This window comes from Puma concolor, chromosome A2 (genome assembly GCF_028749965.1).
Source record: "Puma concolor isolate L17-30 chromosome A2, mPumCon1.1.hap2, whole genome shotgun sequence".
NCBI classification, from domain to species: domain Eukaryota; kingdom Metazoa; phylum Chordata; class Mammalia; order Carnivora; family Felidae; genus Puma; species Puma concolor.
This window is the reverse complement of record NC_141668.1, coordinates 120,803,929-120,828,321: the sequence shown is the minus strand read 5'-3', so window position 1 is coordinate 120,828,321 and position 24,393 is coordinate 120,803,929. Positions and strand designations below refer to the sequence as shown.

The 24,393-nt window shown below is 47.6% G+C and overlaps 1 protein-coding gene across 1 annotated transcript in view; it reads left to right on the top strand.

The window, feature by feature from the left end:
- LMCD1 (LIM and cysteine rich domains 1) overlaps window positions 1-24,393 on the top strand; it is a 58,281-nt gene that overhangs the window by 21,129 nt on the left and 12,759 nt on the right. Inside the window, exons 2-4 of the mRNA XM_025922212.2 lie at window positions 8,617-8,705; window positions 14,966-15,221; window positions 21,993-22,322. Coding sequence (XP_025777997.2) covers window positions 8,617-8,705; window positions 14,966-15,221; window positions 21,993-22,322 — 675 coding nt within the window. The remainder of the gene's footprint in view (window positions 1-8,616; window positions 8,706-14,965; window positions 15,222-21,992; window positions 22,323-24,393) is intronic.

Genomic DNA, 24,393 nt, shown 5'->3' with positions numbered 1-24,393 from the left:
CCAGCATCCCTGGATTTCTGGGCCCCAGTCTTTACCTCTGGTGGCACACAGGACATGTCACAAGGAGGGTTTATGTTCAGGAAGGGTGACGAATGTAACTCTGACATTAAGAATGGACAGTTATTGTACTAGTAAGTGTATTGATTTCATTACTCTGTTAAGATTTTGTAAGGCTATTTGGCAACTCATTCTTTCAATCACTGGAGAGCTTCAAAAAAAAAAAAAAGAAAGAAAAAAAGAAAAAACACAGAAGTTCAGACCCTGTCGAGGCCATAGGGTTCTTGAGTGGGACAATGAAATATAAGGCCCCCATTACACTTCCCAGCCAGGTCAGTCTCTGAAAGGATCACACTTCTCAAGTGGGGGGTGGGGAAAACAACTTTCCACGATGCAGCTTGTAACCATCTGGGCCTTGAGTGTCCCAGCTTGGGCCCCTCTGTCTGGCAGGACCTCTCAGTCCCCACTTGGGCCCCAGGTTTAGGGAGGACCACCCTGACCTCAAGCCTGGCAAAGGATCTCAACATCAGTGGGAGTCATCCAATAAGTCATCCAGCCAGGGAAATTTAGAAGCAGAGGAATGACTGTGGTCTCCCTTCTGTCTGGCTATTCAGAGAGTTACTGCATTTGGCATGAATGCCTGTGAGATGGGCTTATGCCAGGGAAGAAGGAACCAAAATGAAATAACAAAAGTCAGACATGCTGTAAATCTCACCTTGTAGGGAATGGTGGTCTGGGAGGAGATGTCTCTCTCCAATGAGCTGAGAGCCAGAGTCCAAGTTGTAGTGGCTGAGGGTACAATGGGGAAGCCCAGTTGTTCCCAAACTTGTCTGCACATTGGGCTCCTCCAGAGAACTTCCCAAATGACTGAGGTCTGTTGCCTGTCCCCAGCAATTATGGCTAAATTTCAGTGGCATGCAGCTGGGATTTTAGAAGTGTTAAAAGATCTCCAGGTGATTCTATTGTGTAGACAACTTGGGAACCGCTGATGTAGCCCTTTGCTCTTTAAAGTGTGGTCCCCGGACTGGCAGCATCAGCTTTCCCTGGAAGGTCGGTAGAACTATGGAATATAAGGCTCATCCCAGACCTGCTACACCACAGTCTTCTTGTTAGCTAGATCCCAGCTGATGTTCATGCTAATCAGAGTGTCTGATTAATTTCAAACACATGCAGACCAGGCCAAATCTCCATACTAAAGTACAATGTCATGGCACACTCTTTCTAATTCCTGGCACCAAATGCATTTGCAGTTCTACAGTTATATGGGTTCTTTGAGAAGTAAGTGTAAGGGCCCCAAAATACCTGGAAAATTTCATTTCTTGGCATTGCCTGTAGTGCATTGGTTAAATTAAAATGGAGATTGGGGATTCTGAGAGACCTGGGTTTATTTCTAAGCACCAGGACTTTAATTTGACCTCTGTGAATAGTGTTAATTAGGGAGACCAACTCTTTGTGGTTTGTCCAGAGCATTCCTGGGTTCAGCACTAAAAGTCCTGCATTCAAGCCCTGATTCAGTCTGGAGCAAACCAAGACCATCCGTTTCCTTCAGTTCCTTTATGCACAGCCTGATCAGTGGTTGTCAGACTTGAGCTGTGTATGCAGATCCCCTGGGGGGCTTGAACAGCAATGACTAGGCCCTACACCAAGTAACTGAGTTAGTGGGTCTGGGGTGAGAACTGAGGATTTGCACTGCTACCAAGTTCCAAGGTGTGTGGGGGTCCACACCTTGAGAACCACCACGAGGCGGTGTAAGATTTGCCTGAGCTTGGGCTTAGCACAGTGCTGGAAGGCTGCAAGGCCTAGTAGTCGTTCCAGCTGCAACTGATTGTTTTTTTTTATGGAAAAGATGCGACATGAGCTGGTCTCAAAAGAGTAGGTGGGGCTGAAGCTCCCTGAGGTTTGATAAGCCTGAGCAAAAAAACAAAAAAACAAACCCCAGTGTATATTTCAGAGAACTTCCAGAGGCTCAAGTGATTGGAAAGAGAATCTGGGTAGAAATAGTAGATGATATGGAAGTAAAAATAGATAAATTTGGACTGGTGAAGTGGGCCACATTCTAGGAGAATGGAGACATCTAACACTCAACAACGTTTATCCCTCTTAAAGTGGCTTAATTCAACTTCAAAATGAGATGGGTGTGAGTATCCTTGATCTAAACAAATTATTAGGAGTTGGGAATACGTGTGCCTGGGTGGCTCAATTGCTTAAGCATCCAGTTTCGGCTCAGGTCATAATTTCAAGGTTTGTGAGCTCGAGCCCTACATTTGCCTCTGTACTGTCGGTGCAAAGCCCACTCCGGATCCTTTGTCTCCCTGTCTCTCTGCCTTTCCCCCTTTCACAAAGTTCTCTCTCTCTCTCTCTCTCTCTCTCTCAAAAATAAGTAAACATAAAAAAAAAATTTTTTTAAAAGGAAATACTTGAGAATAAACCCCAAAATGACTTGCCTCTTGCCTTAGTTATTATGATTTTGTTCTTTTTTAAAGTGGTAACAGTTTCTAGAAGACAGTTTTCAACATGTTGTCCCCCAAGCCACTGTCTGTCCAATCATCTCCAGACCTTGGGTTGGAGGGTGAGCCCCAGCTCCCCAGTCTGGTACTAAACATAAGTGACCTCTCGCCCCTCACTTGGGCTTCCAGGGAGGGAGCAGATAAATCAACTGAAGCCAATACCCTGGTGCTTTTCTCCTACAGGCACTGCCTGTGGTTCTGATTCACTTTCTCCTCCAACCACTGCCTCTCTAGCTGCCTTCAAAGCCTGTCCATTGCCTTGAACATGTATACTTTAGTTTATTTAGCAGAACAGAGTTGGATGGTAAAAATACTGAGACCAATGTGATCATGGCCTTGTACTACTGCCCCCAACGCTAACCTGGAACCCCCCCCCCAACTCCTACAGACACACTGTCCCGCCTGTTTGGATCCAACTGGCCTAATGCCCAGAGTCAAGGCTAGACCTGTAGGAGGCCGTCTGAGGTCTGGAGACTCCTAGTGTGGTAGGAAATCATAGGGTCTGGATTCCAAAAACATGAGTATGAATTATGTCCTGAGCAGCAAATCCCATTAGATCTATGAGCTCAGTTTTTTTTTTTTCATGAGACAAATGCAAAGTGTCCACATCCTAAGGTTGTTGTGAAAACACAGTGAGATAAGGAATGTAAATATACTTTGTAAACTGTCAAGTGCTATATCCTTGATGGAAAGTACCAGAGCAGATCAGATGAGAGCACAACTCTGAAGTAAGACCCGCCTGGTTTCACTTCTTGGCTTCACCACTTGCTAGTCATTAGATCCTGAAGAAGAGGCTGAACCTCTCTGGGCCAGCTTCCTCATCTGAAAAGGAAGTCACTAACAGTACCTCTCTCACAGGCTTGTCAAGCATAAATATTATGAATATGCCTGGCATATGCCTGGCACATGAGGTCTACTCAATAAATGTTAGCTACAGTCAGAGTCATTAGGAAAACTATAACATTTTGGCTTGAAGTACAGATGAAGGTAGAGTGAGGGGACCCCCCCCTTCCCCATAGGGGCTCCAGCACAGACCATTCTGAATGGACAAGTTGCTTCTCCTTTCTCAGTCTGTCATGCATCCTCCGTTGTTTAGGAATAATGATTATCCTTCATAGTGTCATCATAATTGTTCAGGAAAAATGCTTAAGTAAGTAAGATCAATCCATGGATTGTCAAGCTGTTAATAGTTGGGAATTGTTGATAGCAATAGAGTCATTGCTGGAATCATTTTTTCCTGTTAATGGCAGTTCTTTTCTGGGCCTTCTCATAATTTCACCCCACCCCACTCTTCACTACCCTGACTCTACCTTCTCTCCTTGGTGGGGAGGAAAAGGTTTGTTTTTAAGAAACAGCATGTTGGCTAATAATTTTTAATAACACATATGCTTATAGGGGCTCCTGGATGGCTCAGTCGGTTAAGCGTCCAACTCTTGATTTTGGCTCAGGTCGTGATCTGACAGTTCATGAGATCAAGCCCCATGTCAGTGCTGACAGCTGACAATGTGGAGCCTGCTTGGGATTCTCTCTCTACCTTTGTCTGCCTCTCACCTGCTCTCTCTCTCTCACTCTCTCTCTCTCTCAGAATAAATAAAACTTAAAAAACAAAGAACACATATGCTCAGAGTCTTTACCTGTAAAAATAAAGTCAGGGTGATTGACTTGAAACAGAATTTAGTGTCAATATTCAGAACACCCCAGCTCAGAAAGCAAACCCATGGAGAGTCAGGAGTGCATGTGATGGTGTTAAGATAAAATTTTCAAAAACATAAAATCACAACTCTTGTGCAAATATACAATAAAACTTAGTAAAGATTTTACTCAACTCATTAGTTAATAAAGTAATCAGTAAGATATTTAGGCCAGTTCATAAAGCATCTGAAGGGCTGTATATTTCAATGTTAGGACAAGATTGATGGGTTAGGTACATAACTAGCTAATGTCCAGCAGGACAATAAACCATAACCTTTAAGGTTATCTGTTTCAAAAAGACAAAAACTGCTTGTATTTGTATCTTTACTGGAAAAGAAATCTGTAAGTTAACACGTGACTGCACCAAGTCTTGGGGTAAAGCAAAGTAAATTTGTCTAGATAATCCTCATGGGGGTGGGGAGTGAGGGCCAAGGTCATTGTCACCATATGATACTGAGAAGATGTGCCACCCACTTTTCTGCCTCATGCTCAACGTTTGGATAATTTGTTTTTAACGATGGTAAATATTTTACTTTGCAAACAACCTTTTAATCTGATTTGTGGCTTACTACAGCCTGGTGGAGGCAGAAAGGGCAGGGAAAACCCATTTCTCAGAGGAGAACACCGAGTTACACAATGGGAGGAGAACTCGCATTTTCTAATCCCAAATCCTCACTCCTACACTTCGTATTGTATGTCCTCTTTTCCCTTCTTCATCCCCGTCCTGCCTTGTTCTTGGCTACATCTCCTCCCTGTAATACTTCCCCTGGCGGTTCACCTGAAGGAAATGCTCAAAGTGAGGAGAAGGCCCTGTGGCCCCCTGCCCTTTGCGCCCCGTGGCCCTTGCACCCCCACGGCTCCTGGCCTAGCTAAGTCCTTTCAAGTCCCTGACAAGATTCAGTTCCACAACATCCTACTCCTCCAGAGCCAAAGAAAATTGTCAAAACATTTTATCTCCCCTCAAGAAAAGGGTTAGAGTACATGCTACATTCCAGGGACCCATTTTTTAAAGTGATGGCTGCTTTTAAGCTCTTCTGTGTTCAGCTACTGTGAACCACTGTGAGCAGCCACTGGGCCATCTTCCATCTGAGACCGAGTCCGCATCGGAGAAACCTACTGTTTATAAACCAGAATGTCTTGTTTGAAACGCTGTTTCTGCTTGGTGTTTTCCTCCCCTCAATAAACAGGATCATCATTTTCTGTGTCCCAGATAGCTAGGTCTGTCTGGCTCCTGGATAAATGACACGCAGTGGACAAAATGGCTATTTATTGTGCTAAGCAGTCCGCCAGGAAACTGGCTGCAAGTGTGTCCTGATGGCCCGAATCTGCTGCTTCCTTGCAAGGCCATCTATTTTTCTCTCCCACGGACTTCTGTCACCATGGAAACTGTCCCACTAGCAGGATGAAGGCTAAGGCCAACTGTCTGCCTCCTCCCCTTAGTCAGAGAGACAACATTTGCACGCATGAAGCAAAGTAGACAGTGAGAAAGTCTATGAGGTATGCGCTTAGAAAGTAGTTCCTCTGAAGCTCTCTAGAATTCTGAAGCTGGGAAAAGAATTGTTCTTAGAATGTCTGATTCAGGGTCTCTCAAACCGTTTACACAAGGTACAGTGACAACAAGAACAAACACTCGGTGCATAATATGTGCATGCCAAGCCCTTTCCATGCAGCAACCCACATAACCCTCACAGTAACTCTGCAAGACCAGTTACTTGCCGAGGTCCAGCAGAAGAGCCATCCACCATTTGGAAACACATCATACAAGAGGATTCTGGGTAACAGAATTCCAACAACCTCGATCCAGGCCAGTTTTCTCATTTTACAGGGGAGCAACTTAGATGGGGCAAGGAAATGAGTCGCCTCTAGCCGCACAGCTAATAAATGTCAGAGCTGGCACCATAGAGCCAGCCCCCCGCCGCAGGCCCGTGCTCTTCTGTGCTGCCTTACATCACTAGTTCTAGCCAGACCCTGAGCCAGCAGCTCGGCCCTGCCGGCCAAGCATCAGGTCTAATCCCCTTATAGGATGACTGTTGAATCTGCCGCTTATTAGAAGAATGGCAATGCTCACACGCAGGGTGTTTTGCCACTTATGAAATGCTTCCACCTAGCTCTTCTGTTTCCAGGCTTTGCTGCCTCTGGGTCTAAAACAATCCAACAACGAAGCCTTATTCATACGTTGTATACCTTCCAAAATAACCATTGAATCAGTCAAACATTAAGTGCGGAAGGATGGCTGCATTTCAACTAGTAGAATCCAAGGTAACAGGAGGCAGAAAGGAGAGATGAAAGTTTGCAAGGTTTTAGATGCCAGGGTCTTAGAGAGTAAAGTTCCACGTGTGAGTGAAAGCTCCGCAGCTTAGGACGATGACTTGATGGTGAGCATGCTCTTGTTTTCAATTTTCAACACGAATCTAGCACTGAACGGGCACAAATCAGAACGTGACCCCCTTTAGATATGTGCAGTGTGGCTCTTACTCTCCAAAGTTGTGAATGTGTATAAGAACAGCATAGTATGAGGGCACCTCGGTGACTCAGTTGGTGGAGCGTTCAACTTCAGCTCAGGTCACGATCTCACAGTTTGTGAGTTCGAGTCCCGCCTCGTGCTCACTGCTGTCAGCACAGAGCCTGCTTCAGATCCTCTGTCCATCTCTTTCTCTGCCCCTCCCACACCCCTCCCCTCAAAAATAAACATTAAAAAGAAACTTTACAGAACAGCATAGTACGAGAAGATATTGTGCAAACCGCAGTTGTCAAAGTGGGGGGTGTGAAACCTAGGTGTCATTGTGGGAAGATTTGAGCAACGGAAGAGAAATCTGGTAAAGAATAACTGTGACCTTTCGTGTACTTCTCTGGATTCTAACAGTAGCAGTGAGGGTAGACTCACAAGTTTCACTCGTTTTTTTCCTGCTTAAAAGCAGGAAGAGGAAACAGGGGTGCTCAGAATACAAGACACCCCCCCACACACCATCATGCCCTTTCATATCTTTTTGCCCTCACACATTTCTCTTCCAAGAATCCCCTTCTCCCTTTCTGCCTGCTCATTTTGCATAGCCCCCATCCAGAGTCACCTCTTCTAAGAAGCCTGACTGGACTTCCCCTACAGGTTTATTGACACCTTCCTCTGGGCACCTAAACTCTGTGTGCAAAACAACAGCAGTTACCATCTTGAGTACCTCATGTGAATGGGCACTTTGCATACATTATCTTTGTACCCATTTGACAAGTAAGGAGACTGAGGCTCAGTTGGTCCAAGGCCAGTATGGCTGGTAAGTCCCGAAGCTGGGTTGGGAATCTTGGTCTCCCAGGCTCCAAAGTCCAGCCTCTGCCACACAACAGGCAGCTTCCTTTGCCTCAAACTTACCCCTTCCAGGAGCAGGTGATAAGTATGTGTTTCTCTCTTCATCCCCCCCTAGTCTGCAAGTACTCCTAGGGCACACCCGAATCTTATGATGTATCCCTGTGCCTGACATACAGTAGATACTAAATTAGTGGTTAAATGAATCAAATGTCTGTTGAATGAGGAGCTTATCCGTTTATCTTACTAGTTGATGAGGACTTGTTCTTGATAAAATCATAGTACGTGTGCATACCTGCCACCAAGTCTTCCCCACCCCCAGTTGAGAGTTAGGGAAGTTTCTCAGCCAGCAGATCCATACACTAACCCCAGGCTTCTCCCATCTTAATGTCATACAAATCTCCCGGGAAGTTTGTTGGTGTGCAGATTGTGATTCCGAGGCCTGGAGCGGGGCCCAAGGGTCTGTGCTTCTGGCAAGCTTCCCATGATGCTGCTGATTTGAAGACCCCGTTTGAGAGTCATTTGGGTCTCAACACATCGGCAGCGGCTGGTGACAAAGAGTAAAACCTGTGCTGGGTGTTGTTCTCCTTCCAAAGGACAACCAGATTTCAAATGCTCCTGATTTTCCGTGGTTTAGCGAAATATTTAAGTTATGCTTTGAGCGATAGACACGTGGCAGCATGCGCATTTGTTTGTGCCTGTAGCTTTGGTTTAATCACACCCTATCAATAAATCACAAATAAATGAGGGAGAGGAGGCACTCACTGGAAGATTCCATTCCAGTGACAAGTGGACCAGGGGAGCTGATGAATATAAAGGGAGGAGCGAAGGGTTTTCAACACAGCCCTGGTGGCTGGTGACAGCACTGAAAGGCCAGCAATAAGCCCCCGCCTCATTCCATTTTTACTGGCAAGGACCCCACCCTTCCCCACTTGCCTGTCCTATGGCCACTTCCCCGGCTGGTCTTCTCCATTCTTGGTAAACAGTAACTGATGGCTTATTCATCTTGAGCCCTTTGAACCCCACACAATCCCTTTGCTGGCATGCCAAGTCTTTTAGAGGTCAAGCATCCCCGATCCAAGACTTGTGGAAGTGAAACACCCTCTTTTCTGTCTCCTTTTCCAGATGTCCCTGGGCCAGCAGCAGTCAGCAAGAGGTGTGCCTTGTTTGAGATGCAAGGGGACGTGTTCGGGCTTCGAGCCACATCCATGGAGGTAACAGACTTTGTCAGGAGAAGCTCTGCCTGCCTGCACTTCTTGGCTGTCCTTTCTGGGAACCCCAGCCATTCTTCTCTGCTGGGACTGCTTACTTAGGATGCATGCATTTCAGGGAGGACTGGCTCCAGAGTGAACGCACTCCTGCTTGGCCTCATTCAGAAATGACAGAAAAGCCCTTAGGAGCCAAGATGAGGAAGGAGCTTAGTGCTTCATGCACCGTTTTGAGGTGGAGACCACCAAGCTGGCCCCACGAAGGACTGCACTGGGCAGATGTGGGCAGATGTTAGTTGGTGCCTCGTCCTCTCTGGACTGCTCTATCCTTGGGCTTGGTGCATGTGGCGGATCTCCCCATATGGTGCCGTCACCCCATTTGGATCTCAGAGTACCCCTGGGCCAGAAATAAAAGTCACTGTGTCCACAGTATTTAAAAACCAGGCGCTACATTCATATCTGTGAGGGAGGGCCATGAGATCCAGCTGGACTTGGAACTGTAGAGTGTTTCTTTCTTTTTATTGAGGAATCTGAAAAGCAGAGGTGGAGACCTCACACTGCACAGCCCCCAGGCGCTATTCCCATCAGCATCTGTGTGGAGTTGTGCAGGGCACACAGCCTGTGTGACTGTCCTGGCAGCCCTGGAAGAGAGAGGCTAACCTCTGTAGGGCACGATAGAGAAGTAAAGCTTTTGATCCCCCTGCCAGAGGGGTTCCTGGGGCACTCAGAGCAGGAGTGAAATTTGGGAGGTATTTGTCTCAGAGTTGTTGATTTCCATGGTGGGATGGCAATTAGAAAAACATTCATTGCTAAATCTTGTACATTGGAATATTGAAGCAATCCTGAGCAGTTGGTGTTAGTATCTCAGTGTCTCCATTTTTCATATCCGGAAACTGAGGCTGGCTAACAGGGGTGGGGAGGGGATGGCTACTAAATGCCAGGATTCAAAGTTGGGTCTTTGTGAAACCCCACTCCATGCTCTTAGACATTCTACAGTAGTACTGTGGGTCGTGAGCTTTTGAAGCACGGGACTGTTCCTTGACTCCATTCCCTGACAGTCCTTGACCTCACAGGAGCTCATGTGGTCTTCTGGATGCAAGCGACTTTCAAAGTCATCCAAACCCCACTGTATCCCCCGCACAGATTCCTCCTACAGCTAGCACACTTCCTGTTGGGGGAATGCCCCACGCATCTAGTTTGGCCACTAGAGCTCTTTCTGGCCTTGAGGAGTCAGCTTCCCTATCATTCCGCCCCCTTGGTGCTGAACCTGCCATCAGGGTGTCACGGAACAATGCTGACTCCTCATCAGCTCTCCAAGGACAGCTGGGATGCCTCCTTTCAGAATCCTTAGGGCAGCGGGGAGGGATAATGTTCCCTGAATGCACCCCCTGACTCAGTCAATAATGTTTCCCCCTCTCAATGTTCAGCCCCTTGCTGCCTCTTGTCTGACATCTGAACAGGGTCATTTAACATATTCTGTCTGGTTTTCTAGCTGTTTATGGCAGGAGGACACTTCTGGGCCCTGTTCTTCAGGACTGTAAGCAAGGAGTCTCAGCATTGTTGTAATCCCTACATTCCCCCACCATTCTACAAAGGACGTGAATGTCCGGTGAATTTATCCTTGAGAAATGCAGATTGCAGCCTCGGGTCCCCCATAGCAAGCATTCTATTTGGTTTGAATCACTTTAATGGGGACTTAAATTCAAGCCACACTGGAGCAGTGAGGTCCCAGAACCTTAGCAGGGAAGCTACATAAAACCATTTTTATGCTCCAATTTTCACACTGTCAGTAGTTAGAAATTTATTTAAATGACCCAAGTGGCAGCCAGCCTGGTTTAGTGAGCAATTCCCTCAAACAATAATTCATGTGCTCACTCACCTTGAACAAACACTTCCCTTCTGTAAGCCTCACTTTTTACATCTGATAAATAGGAGCATTGGAGCCAATGTGCTCTTGGTTCCCCTTCTGGCTTTACAATCCATAGTTTCAGGCAAGTTGTCTATAATCAAACTTGTGATTGACATGGTTAATGGAATTAGAATGGTATTAGAGGCACAGATGGTAGAGTTATTTGAAGAGGACAGTATGGAGTGAAGGCAAGAGCAGACTTTCAGAACCAGCATATCATGAAAATGGAAGGGGAGGTTCCCCCAGCAGCCTGCAGCCTCCCACTTCCCAGATGGACATGCTGGGCTTGCTGGCATTCCGAGACAACCTCAGGATGCTGAACTGCCCTTCAGGGCAGTGGGAAACATGCCTCCAGGACTTCAGGCTTTTCAGAGAGAGCCCAACAGAAAGTCTCTTCCTTGCATACAGAGATATTTTTATATTATCTTTATTGTAATAACTTTATTTTTTTTTTAATGTCTACTGACTCCAGTGAGTAGAGAAAAACCGCAATTTGAGGGAAGCAGGGACACAGTATGAAAAATGGGAGACAGACCACACAGGCGCTTCAAATTACAAAGTTTTGGGGCGCCTGGGTGGCGCAGTCGGTTAAGCGTCCGACTTCAGCCAGGTCACGATCTCGCGGTCCGTGAGTTCGAGCCCCGCGTCGGGCTCTGGGCTGATGGCTCAGAGCCTGGAGCCTGTTTCCGATTCTGTGTCTCCCTCTCTCTCTGCCCCTCCCCCGTTCATGCTCTGTCTCTCTCTGTCCCAAAAAATAAATAAATGTTGAAAAAAAAATTTTAAATTACAAAGTTTTACATGCTTCAGGGGTCACTCTCCAATGGATTCTCCTGGTCTCCTCATTGTGACGTGCCTTCTGATGAGGTCTTGTCTCCATACCAGCTGCAGGAATTACATTGTTCCCTCTGCCTCTTCTGCCCAGGGCAGTGGATCTTCACAGATAACTGTGCCCTGAGAGATGGGCTTCCTTTGCTTTTTGACAGACAATCTAGAGAAAGTCAACCAGAGCCGCTTAAATTCCCGAAAGGGACTGACTAGTGACTCTGGCACTTTGATGTGCATCCGAATTACCTCTGAACAGGATTACAAGTACCCATGACCAGATCCCGCTCCTGACCAGTGCATCTGACTAGCTGGGGCCAGGGAGGGCATCTCCAAGTTTCCCAAGCTGCCCAGGTGATTTGGATGCATAGCAAAGTGTGAAAACTCATCAAATAGACCAGGGGTCGGGGCGCCTGGGTGGCGCAGTCGGTTAAGCGTCCGACTTCAGCCAAGTCACGATCTCGCGGTCCGGGAGTTTGAGCCCCGCGTCAGGCTCTGGGCGGATGGCTCGGAGCCTGGAGCCTGTTTCCGATTCTGTGTCTCCCTCTCTCTCTGCCCCTCCCCCGTTCATGCTCTGTCTCTGTCCCCCCCCCCAAAAAAAAAAAAGGTTGGAAAAATAGACCAGGGGTCAGCTAACTTGCTGTAAATAGCCCATTAGTAAACATTTTAGGTTTGTCAGCCATAGGGTCTCTGGCATAACCAATCAACTTGGTCCTTGTAGCATGAAAGCATCCATTAAGCGTGTAAATGAATGAATGTGATTATGTTCTGTAGATCTCTATTTCAGGACACTGACATTCAAATTTCCTATCATTTTCTTGTATCACAAGATAGTAATCTTCTTTTGAATTTTTTCAGCCATCTAACAATGTAAAAACTCTTCTTCACAGGCTGTGCAAAAATAGGTGATGGGTCAGATTCGGCCAATGGAATGTAGTTTGCCAACCCCTAATGTAGACCAACTCTCTCATTGTCAGATAGGAAATTTTGTGTTGGAAACAGGCTGGTGTTGGGCTAGTGTTGAGGCTGGCATTACATTCCAAGGCTTTGCCTCTTCCACCATTCCAGGTAGCCCAGGAGAGATTGCAGAAATGGCCATTTTAACACCTTTGGGGATCTTCCTGGGTGTGTCCATGCCCTCTTCAGTCTGGGTACCTGGAAAGAGTAGAGTGGGGCCAGAGGGGTGTCTTCTTCATTTATGGTGTCCCAGCAACAATACCTGGCAACATGACGGCATGAATAAAAGGAGAAATAATACTGACATAATGTCAAAGAATATCTCATAGCCGTCAACATTTTCCATTTCAAGGTGTTTTGCATTCCACACATCTCTAATAGCATCCTGAGAGTCTACATTAACCAAATAAGCAAATTCAGCCTCCCCACCCAGCTCCACACATGGAAGGCATTGGGGGTCCAAGGGTCCACTTGGACACTGGGCTTTCCCTCACTTCTTTCCACTTCCTCCTTCCATTTCCTCCTCTGCTGCTGTCACTCCCTACGTGTAAACTAGTGGTTTATTCCCTACCTTAGGGAAGCAGTCTCCTCCATGTCTAGCTCATGAAAGGGAGAGGCAAGAGAATATTTATCATGAGTAAGATGCCCAATTCTGAAAACACGAGCAACAGAGAAAAAAAGAAAAGACTTCTTGGTTTTGCCCCACGTCATCTTTAGGGTCATATTCTCTTTTGTAGTGCTGGAATTATCCTTGAGATCAACAATTTTACCATTTCTCAAATTATAGCCCACGGAACGTGGACTTGGGCTGCAAGCTTCTCCTTGAATAACACTGGAAACGCTGCATTTTCCCTGACTTAAAGTCACGCTGTACATCAGTGCGTTAAAAACAAGAATCAGCCTTGCACTGAAGAAACTCATTTCACCTTCTGTAACCCACTGTTTCCCCACACTGAGCCTTTTTCCGTGTGCCACATACTTACATGCTGGGGGAACTGGTCCAGACCAGCGGAACCACCCCAGAGGATATGTGACTCTCATATGGCCCAACCTTACTCTATGTTACATTTTCCATCTGATTTGCTTTCCCTCTCCCACTCCAACTATAGGCTCCTGGAAGGGTGCGCTGGGTCCTCCTCACTTTATATTAGACAAGGTTTCTCAACCTCAGCACCATTGATGTTTGGGGCAGGATAATTCTTTGTGGTGGAGGGGGCCATCCTATATTTTATGGGATGTTTAGCAGCATCCCTGGCCTCTACCCTCTAGAAGACAGTAGCACTCCATTGCCATAATCAAAGGTGTCTTCAGACATTGCCAAATGCCTCCTGGGCATCAGAATTGACCTTAGTTTGGAACCACTGAGGTAGACTATCAAGGTGTGCTCCTGCAGGCCTCCCAGGCAATATTTGTGATACATGGGTGAACATATCAATCTCCTGAGTTTAGAAGAGAAAAAAAGGAGGGTTCCTTCAGGCATGCCTAGCTGTGAGGCGCCCACGCTACTGCAGTGACACCTCTTTTGCTCAGGCCTGCCCCATCCATCCCTGCTGCAGATTCTGACATTGCTTGCTTTGCTTAACAAGCTCTTAAGTCTCATGCATGGGAGCAAGTGAGATACAGCACGCCTCAGGAGTCACAGCACACCTCAGGTGACAAGCCAGAAAGGGAGGGAAGAGGTTTTCCTCTACACCGCGAACACTCTGGATTTCACAACCTTAACAGCATGGCACAAGGCAGTCAGATGCTTTTGTTTTTCATTGTCAGAGAGAAGTGTCAGGCTTTCAAGTGAATGTGAAGCTTCCCTAGGATGCTTTTCCTTCTCGCAGCCTCACAACATAGCCTTGCCAGTGAATATCAATCTCTCCAGCCCAAGGGGTTTTCTTAGCTCATTCTCTTTCCCCTGGGTCCCAGCCACAAGTTGCTTAAAGAAATTTTCCAGCTGTATTCTAACTTCAGTATGAGTGCTAAAGAGTTCACAGTTGCTGAAGCTCCAACGCTCATGAATCTTGGGAGACAATTTCAATAATTCCTTAGAGCAGGGGTCAGCAAACATTTTTTATAAAGGACTAGAGAGTGGATAATTTAGGCTCCGTGGGCCAAATGGTCTCTGCTGCAATTACTCAAGTCTGCCGCTGTAGCCCAAATGCATCCACAGACAATATATAAATGAATGAGCATGGCTGTGTTCCAATAAAACTTTATTTATAAAATCAGGTTGTGGGCCAGGTTCAACCTACAGGTCATAAAGACTCCTGCTTTTGAGCATCTTTAATGAATGAACCAGCCCTTGCTGCCACCATGAGTAAAAATGTGCTGTTCTTCTGACCAGCTGAAGTCATATTCCACATTCCCCACAGACAGACAGACGGATTGATAGGTAGTCTCCCAAAAGCAGTTCCCAATCACAAAGTCCTTTTGGTCTCACATTACCATTCATCTGCTGCCAGCCGTTCCAAGTTACTAAAGTTGAGCCTTGAACTTGCTTTCAAAAAGGCAGATGCTACCAGCAGGAGACTGCTCCTCTTCTCTGGAGGTTGATCTCACTTTTCCCGATTACCGCCCCCCCCCCCCCCAGGAAAATATGCAAGTCATGCAAATGCAGCCATGAGGACCACTGCCTGAGCTCTGAGCTGGAAGACGATCGGAAAATTGGCCGCTTGCTGATGGACTCCAAGTATTCCACCCTCACAGCCCGAGTGAAAGGCGGGGACGGCATCCGGATTTACAAGAGGAATCGGATGATCATGACCAATCCCATTGCCACTGGGAAAGATCCCACCTTTGACACCATCACCTATGAGTGGGCCCCCCCTGGAGTCACCCAGAAACTGGTAAGACAGCTTCCTCCAACCAAATGGTTGTTGTCCTGTCCTTGTAAATGTTAGTCATGCCTGAATTTCAAAGACAAGGTAAGAAGAGGGCAATATTATAGAAATGATAGGAATAACTAAGGTTCCAAACCTGCTCCTGCATCACTTATGTGATCTTGAAGTGAAAACTGTCTGGGCCTCGGTTTTCCTCTTCCATGAAATGGATAGAAGTGTTTCTGTGAATTCTGAGGGCCCTTCCAATTCCAGTACAGGGTCGTTCATGATTCCCTTTGGGCTCCCCACCTCTGAACAAAGGCTGACTTATCATTCAGGACTCCCACAGTGCTTGTCTTCATGTGTGAGTTGTTCCTTTTCCCTCAGAGTGGCCTGGGATGTATCCTTTGCAGGCCTGTGGGGGAGCACAAAAACAGTCCTCTCTTCTTGCCAACAGCTGAAGGCTCTTAGCCTTGGAAGGGAGAACCAGACTAGCTTTACACAACCCTGGGGGTGAGGCACCCAGAGAAGGACAACATCCAGAGAGAGCAAGTAACTTGCACAAGGTCACACCCTGGCTGCCCACTACAAAGACCCGTATCAAGTTCCCATGCACAGGCCTCACCCCAGATCAGAAGCTCCAGATTACAGGATCAGAATCACCAGACATGGGCATTTAACTCTTCAGATAATGATACCTACAGCCATCGTCAAGACCCCACAGACCTGACCAGTGCCCCTCCAATTTCAACAAGCACATACATCATCTAGACAACTTGCAGAAATATATCTAGGAAGCTTGGGGCTGGTCCTGAGACTCTGCACTCCTGACACACTCCCAGGGGATGCTGGCCCCCAGACCACGCTTGGAATAGTGAGGGCCTAGATGATTTCCACAAGTTCATGAGATTGAAAAAGTTCCTACAATTTTAGAGATGGAAGCCTGGCATGTAATTAAATCTCTTCTGGGAGAAAAGGAGAGCCTTCAGAGTCCTGCATGGTCATACCCCCACAGGCTGCACCCGCGGCTCTGGCTATGACCCCTCACCCTTTACTTTATAGTGCTCTGACCTTCTTCTTTCCTGCTCCGGAACACTCCAGGCTTTTGCCCTCCTCATGGACTTTACACTTGCTGTTCCCTCCCCTTGAAATGCCTTTCCCTGCTCTTTGCATGGCTGGGTCTTTCTGATAGTCAGGTCTCAGATGGGCCTTCCCTAACTCCCCAGTCCACCTATCCTCCAGCTATATTTTTTTCTCTCTCCCTCAGTTCGCCATTGATTCTATAGAAGATTTATTGCGAGCTGCAATTGTCTTATGTATGTCTTTGTTTGGTTATCTCTCTCATTGGAGTGAAGCGAGGTCCACGAGGGCAGACACCACACCTGTCCTGTGCACCATCCTATCTGGCACATCCTATTTGTGCTACATCACCCTCCAGGCCAGTGGCATTCCACACGTGGTCTGTGGACTAACAGTGTACCACAAAATCCTGTGACTGGTCCACAACGAGAAGTACAGAAATTGAAAATAAATGTTGGGGAAATATAGTAGCAATTGACATCTAAGCATGTGATCAGACAACTCCTCTCACTGAACAGAATTCCACTGTGGTCAGACTCACATGGAAATCTCATGTGGCATGAGCTACATTCTCATCGCATGCAGTGAGCCCAAGAATCCTTCTGCAATCGGTGAAAAAAAAAAAATCAAACAAAAAAACCTGATCCTTCACCATAGAGCACCTGAGCAGCACCCTTCTAAGCTGTAGCTTAAGTGGAGGAAAGGAGGGGGAAATCCCTTTTCAATCAAGTAGAGAGAGGCAAAGATGCTTTTTTTTAAAAAGCTATAGTTCTTGAAAACATATTTTAAAAGAATACGTCAGCATTTGTGAGCTCAGCCACCCTGTGAGGTAGGAATTATTTTACATGTAAGGAAACATAGAATGGTTAATCGGCCTTGACCAGTTGGAGGGGCTGGGCAGGGGCAGATCTGGGCCACAGAGAGTGGCATCCAACTATAGCAGTGCTGGGTGGCTCCAAATGTGGGTCTGCCTCCAGCACCCAGGTCTGGCTAAGCCATCAAGCAGGTCTCCAAGATGTCAGTGGAAACTAAAGCAAGCAGCTCGTAAAAGAGCTGGCTGTGGGCGTCAGGAACTGGCTGGTGAAAACCCCAAATGCTTCGGCTCCAGACTAATCAGAGGAAGGCATCGTGAGGCTGTGATTAATGCTCGCTCATAAAACCACATGGTATAAAGGCCCCTCTGTCTGCTCTGCATCTGGCCTGCCTGAGCAAGTCGCCTGAGATTGGACAGCTCTCCCTTCCCATTCACCCTCCCCACTTTTTTTTTTTTAATTACCAAGTGATCAGGACTGATTATATTTTCGAAATGGAACTGAATCTTGCTGTCATCTTCCCAACCAGAATGAAAAATGGAGAAATTCTTAAGCCTTTAAAGATTAGTAACAATAAACCTAATAGCTAATATTTACTGAGTACTTACGTGTGCTAAGCTTAGCATATGCTAAGAGCTATGCATACGTGGTCTCGTCTAATTTGCCAACACTGTTAGGGATATACTGTTACTACCCTTATTCACAGAGGAGGAAACGGAGGCTCAGAGAAGTGACACCACTAGCCTGATGTCCCATAGCTGGCTTAAATGACAGAGCCAGGTCTTGGATTCGGGCCTCCCTGACTCCAAAGCTTAGGCTCCCACCTATCAAGCCAGGCCAGGAGAACCAGACAGGTAGGAGGAGAGGCAGAAAACAGCATGTATTTTGGGTTAGCACTTTTAAGGGAAGGCTTCTAAGAATAGGGAGGGACTTGGGAAAATCTTTGAAAGCTAGCCAGGATTTGGGAGAGGCAAGGATGAAAAGATGAAGGGAACCAGCATCCACTGAGCATTCTGCATGTGTGTGCGCACGTGTATGTGTGTGTGTGTGTGTGTGTGTGTGTGTGTGTATTTATGATGATGGGGAGAGAGGGTTGGGTCAGAGCTATCTGTGCCACTCAGAGCTTGTTAGAGACTCTCTCAGGAATCCCTGTGATATATTTATGATTATGATAAAAAAATACTATGATATATTTATATATATGATATATGTCATCAACATCTCACCACTCCCTACATGCTTAATAACCCCATTTTACAGGAGAGCAAACAGAGGCTCTTAAGAACCCATGCAGGTGTGGCACTCCTACCTTATCCTCTACTCCCACACCCATGGCAAACATTGCTGGTCAGTTAGAGCACGATCTTCCATTGAGTCTCTTTGGGCCTCAGAATCCTTCTCAACACAGCACTCAAGTAGCCACTGTTGATGGAGATTAGCATGTAACACAAAGCCCATGTACTGTCCTTGCCTGACCGCCAGAGAAGCCGAAAGAGCATGCAGGATGGGGTCTTCCGATTCCAGAGTCCATGTGTGTTCAACTATGCCCAACTTTGGGAATAAGGCATCTTTCTTTTCCACTTTTCTCTCTGCCTTTTGATTCTTCTCCTGATAAAGCCTGATTCTGGGAACCTCTTCACCCAAGATGTCCCAGCCAGACAGCAATGCACCAAATGACTCAGAAAGGTCCTCGTGAAAAACTTGAAACCTAAACCAACCTTTCCAACTGCTCTGAGAAAAGGCCTCTTGCTAAAGGTTTTGGGAACATGACCTTAATCAGCTTCCTGGAGGGATTTCTGAGAGATTCTCTTACAAGCTCTGAGTGGCACAGGCAGCTGACTCTGAGCCAGCCCTCTCTCCCCATCATCCCCTTCCCAAGCCCATGCCAGTCAACAGCAATTGTCTGAAGGGCTGTGTTGAGATGGACTGTGATGCCCTCACCGGGGTTGATGAGTAATGTCTACCACAGGTGTGTGAATAGGGTTCTCAGGCCAGCCAGGCAAGGCCAGCCATCACAAAACAACAACAACAACAACAACAAAACATTGGTGGCCACATGGTGTGGCCTTGACCCTGCAAAGGTAGAAAGCAGGTACTCAGCTGAGGCTTTGACCTGCAACAGGTTCCTGGGAGGGAACACTCCCTGTCTCCAGAGTTCTGGCCAGGAATCCATTAGCCCTGCAGGTCACAAACACCTGTAGCCAGGACAGAGCCATGAAAGGACACTGAATACAGGGATCAACAGACAGATGGCCAGCAAGGCCGCTGCCCCGGGACTCCTACCACAGTGTTTATTTGTAAAGCTATGCAGGGAGGGATGCATGCTCTTGAAGGCCGGAATCAGGGGCATATCCAAGGGCTGGGGGATCATCTCACTAGGCAGTGCCCACACAGCCTCCTCACCCTGAAATGAAGACAGAAGGAAACTCCCCTAGAGATTGGGGGAATTTGTTTTTTCCCTCTTTGCAAATCATTCGCCTTCTAGAGAGGCAGTGTAGAAGGGGTTGAGACCCAAGCTGCTGAGTACAAAGCTGTGTCCACCACAGACGAGTTGTGTGACCCTCTGGAGGTTATTTCTCTGTGCCTCGGTTTTTCGAGGGGTGATATTAGTGCCTTCCTCCTGGGGGTTCTGTGAGAAGTAAACGGGCTAACATGGGTCAGGCATTTAGAAGGGTGCTGGAACATAGTAAGTACCATGTAAGTGTGAGCTCTTCCTGCCATTCCTTCAACCACTCAACCTGGGAGGTCAGCAGCCCTCACAGAAGAAGAGGCTGTGCTCCCATGAGCTCGATCAGCCATGCACTTGGAACTGCTTCCACAGTGGGAGCGAATGAGATGCTAGGCAGGTCTGGGTGCCCTTTCTGGCACGGTGAGCCATAGTCTTGTCACCACCTCCCCATCCCTTCCACAGATCCCGAGGACGGGGCAGGCCTCAGACACGAAATAAGAAGACCTGGGATAGATATTTGCCCCCCCCACCCACCTGTCTCTAACCCATCTCCCCAGGGCCCTGTGCCCTGCCCCAGCCTGTGTGCTGCTGGTCTGCTGCTTGCCCTGTCCTCAGATGGTCACACCCCTTCCCCCTACCCACTGTCCCTGAGTCCTCCGATGTCCTGCTTCAGATGACCCAGGAGGACCTGCAAAAGTGCTCACTTCTGGGCTCCTCTGGACTCCCAAATCAAAGTCTAGGGTGATCCCAGGAAGCTTTTTCACAAGGTGGTCAGGCGATTCTCATGCACCCCAAAGTCTGTGACTAGGTTCTTCAGACCTACCTGCCTGGCATTTTTGTGCTGGAAGCCACCTGTGGTTTCATACTGACCCAGGGAAAAACAGCATCACCCCACACCACCCGCAGACAGAGTCAGGACCGAGCCTTTCCCAGACGTGTGGTCAGCCGTGTGGCTCCTTGGCACTTCTTCTTCCGTGTGTTGGGGTTCAGAGTCTTGGCCTCTTTGGCGAACCGGAAACCACGGGTTTCCTTGAGCTGCTTTCCTGCACTGTAGACCCGGGTCAGTGCTACTGCCTCTCTCTCTGCTAATTGTGGTGAGGACCGAGTGAGGTCACCACAGACTTCTCACAGTGCTCAGGACCCTGAAGATCACGCAGTCTACCCCAAACTTTGCAATGATGAAACCGAGGCCTGGGTGGCTGGGTACTTTCTCAGTGTTACACAGAGAACAGCATCAGGGAGGGAGCTAGAAACCAAATTCCCTGACACCCTAAGATTCTATCTACCACCCAGTCCATCTCCTGTGCCTGAAAAAGCACCTGGAAAAGTCCTTAGGGACTGTGCAGGTGAAGGGGGATTCACAGTATTCTGTGAGCCCACAGGTGTTCCAAGCTCTAGGGCAGAGCCACATAGGGCCATCTACAGCCACCTCTCACTTCATGAGTCCCACAGAAACCCGGGTCACCTGCCTCTCCCTCCTCTAAAACTGCTCTGACCCAGAATTCATTTATCATGGAAGTTAGCAAACCAGGCTCCGGACTAGTACGCCCCTCCATCAGGTTCCTCGCCCCTCCTCCCTAACGTGAGGCAAAAGCCAGGATTGTTCATTATGAATTACAGTATGACTTTCCATGTTGATTACCACAATCCAGTTCCAACCACGGGATGTGACAGGACACAGGCAGGTTCCAAGAGGGTAAATATGGCAACAGCCACCTGGGCAGTGGGAATCCGGCAAACTGGTGGGGGTGTCAGAGTCACAGTCAGGGTCAGGCACAGAAATGGAGACCAGTTGTAAAGGATAAACAGTTTGCTTTTCACACTTCCTCATGCTGTGTGGCCTTGACCTTTTTCTCCTCTGAATCTCCCCATCCCTGCAACCCACCCAAGTATAAGATTACTGTTCATTACAAAAAAAAAAAAAAAAAAAAAGCCAAATTGGACAGTTATCTATGGACATATTAACATTCAGATGGTTTTCAGTCATACTGATGTGGAAATGTTATTAACACGAGACCTTATCAATTTGTTCTATTAGAAGGTGCCTTTGCCTGTTTTTAAATGAACAAACCATGAAATACCTTACGCCTATAATGATTTAATTATACTTTTCCAAGCAAAGCAATTTTAAACTAGATTGACTCTTTTTCTTTTTAAGGAGCATTGCCATGAGGTAAAGCAAAGTAAAAATATTTAGTTTTGAAGGAAACCAAATCTGCGTTGCAAAGCCAACGCATCCAGTACAACACTCCCATTCAGAATGTGAATCTGAGACCACTTGGGTGGAGAGTGACAGCTTATTTAGGCCTCTCCGGGTGTCGCCAAATTCACAACATTTCTGCCTTGACAAGCCTCGGGGCTCTGCAAAAACAGATGGAGAAGCTGGAGGCTGCTCACCAATTCCAGATCTGGCTTGGGTGCCTGAGAATCACAGTCGGTTTATCTCCTCCCCACTAGGGCCTACAGTACATGGAGCTCATCCCCAAAGAGAAGCAGCCGGTGACAGGCACCGAGGGCGCTTATTACCGCCGACGCCAGCTCATGCAGCAGCTCCCCATCTACGACCAGGACCCCTCTCGCTGCCGCGGACTTCTGGAGAATGAGTTGAAAGTAATGGAAGAGTTTGTCAAGCAATACAAGAGCGAGGCCCTCGGTGTGGGAGAGGTGGCCCTCCCTGGGCAGGGTGGCTTGCCCAAGGAGGAAGGGAAGCAGCAGGAAAAGCCAGAGGGCACAGAGACCACCGCTCCGACCACCAACGGCAGCATCGGTGACCCGTCCAAAGAATACGTAAGTGTCTGCCGTGCCTCCAGGTCTGGCTGAAAAAACCAGGCCCAGGGCTTGCACAGGCAGGGCCCCAGCTCCAGGCTCTTGCCCCTCATTCCAACATTCATTTCACGCATTCATGTTGCCAGCGGCTGTTTGGTGCTCAGTTACTCTGTGCCAGGCATTATCCTGTGGCAAATAACACAAGGTCACTGTGCTTGAGAGGCTACTCGTCCAGTGGAGGTCACAGGCTACCAAACTGCCACGGCTTAGAGAAAGGGCATCTAACCTTGCTTGAGGTGAGGGCGGGCTTGGAGGAGGCGCTGAGGCCCAGCCTGGCCGGGAGAAATGACTAGGATGAATTCAGGCTTGGCAGGGAAGACCCAGGCCATCTTAAAGAGGCAAGCTTGGGCAAAACAACCCTAAGTTCCAGAGAGCATGGTGGAGCCAGAGGATTGAACAAAGTCCCATGTGCCTGAGAGTGTGGTGTGCTGGGGGGCGTGGGGACACGACGCTGGCAGGGTCAGCAGGGGCACACTTCCTGAAGAGGCAAGCCTTCCATCCATTCATCACCCAAGTATCAACCAGCCTGTACTGTCCGCCAAGCCCCCAGGAAATCAAACAAGTGGAGGACACCGTCCCCACACTGGAGAATACCATGGATGTAGGACTTCACTCTGAGGGCCATCGGCAGCTATGGCAGGTTTCAGCGGGAGCTGTCACAGGATCTGAGCTGTGCTTGGGAAGGCGCCCTCTAGCAGCATGTGGAAGATGTGCTGTAAGGGAGTGAGGGACTGGAGGCTATTTGAGAGAAAATGAAGAAGGTAGAGTGTCCGGGAGGTGAAAACCTCATGGATGGCTTTGTCTTCATCTGCCCCAGAGGAGGTATAAAGGACTAGCTGGAGACGGGTACCACAGAGGGCTGATGTTTGCTGTTTCACGGCCTCTGGCTCCCGTCTACCTTTTGCCCTCTGCCCCAGTCAGCCAAGTGACTTCAGCTGCCTCTAATTGTTATTTGGAGATAAATGTCCCAATATGTGGAGCCCTCAAGCAAATAACCTGCCTTGCTGGTAACAGGCTGTCAGTCGCCCGTGTGAGCCGGACCGCCCAGGGAAATGCCAGTCCTGGTGATGTTGTCACTACATTCAGAAAGGGCCAGGCTCTTTCCTGCCTGTAGTGACTCAAACTTGCCATCCAAAACCTGTGTCCTGAATGTCCAACCCCCATTTGTTGGCACGTTCATTTGGGATTACCATCCAGTGAACTATGGCCGCACACAGTCAATCTGAGAACTCTAAGTCAAAAGAACAAAACTTATTTTCCTTACCACAGGTTTGGCGATGGTGTTGAAAAGACCCATTTCCGAGGAAGAATCCATGTCCCAGCAACTTAAAAAAAAAAAAATTAGATCCAGTTACAGTGTTTCATAAATTAGTGTCCTCCCCATCCAGCCCAATATCCAAATAGTTATCTGTCCTTAAAGCATAAATACTGCATAATTCCAAGTTGGAAGGCGATCTCTTTAAGTCGTTGCGACATTTCCCAATTGCCATTCCCAGGAGAGATAATCTATTTTATCCTTGACTCAGCCCCACATATTTGTACAGCATGGAAGTGGGGCAAAGGTGGCCTGAGATCCTGAGCCCCTGCCTATCGTCAACTTTAGGAAGTAGTTCTGACAGTTTGGAAGCATTTAAACAATAAGACCAGACCAAAAACAGAATTTGAAGGAAGCCCGTGGTGGTTGGGCTGGGCTGGCTAGGGAAAACGGCTTTCTCCTTCCTTATCCTACCCCCAATCTTGATTGGATAAATCCCTGCCTGTACGTCATGTGTTCATGTCACCTCTAGGTGCTGCGGGTTTCTTTTTCATCTCTGTATCTTCAGCAGGTGCCATTGATATAGATAGTAGGTAATAAATATGTGAACCATGAATGAATGAACAAATGGATGAATCAGTGAATATTCAGACTAAATAGAGCCTCTAACGATGGGGACAGTTTAGATGACCATTTTGCCCTGGAGGATGATGAGATCCAAGTTCACATTTATTAAGCACCTGCTGTGTGCCAGATGCCATGCCTACTCTTTCAGAG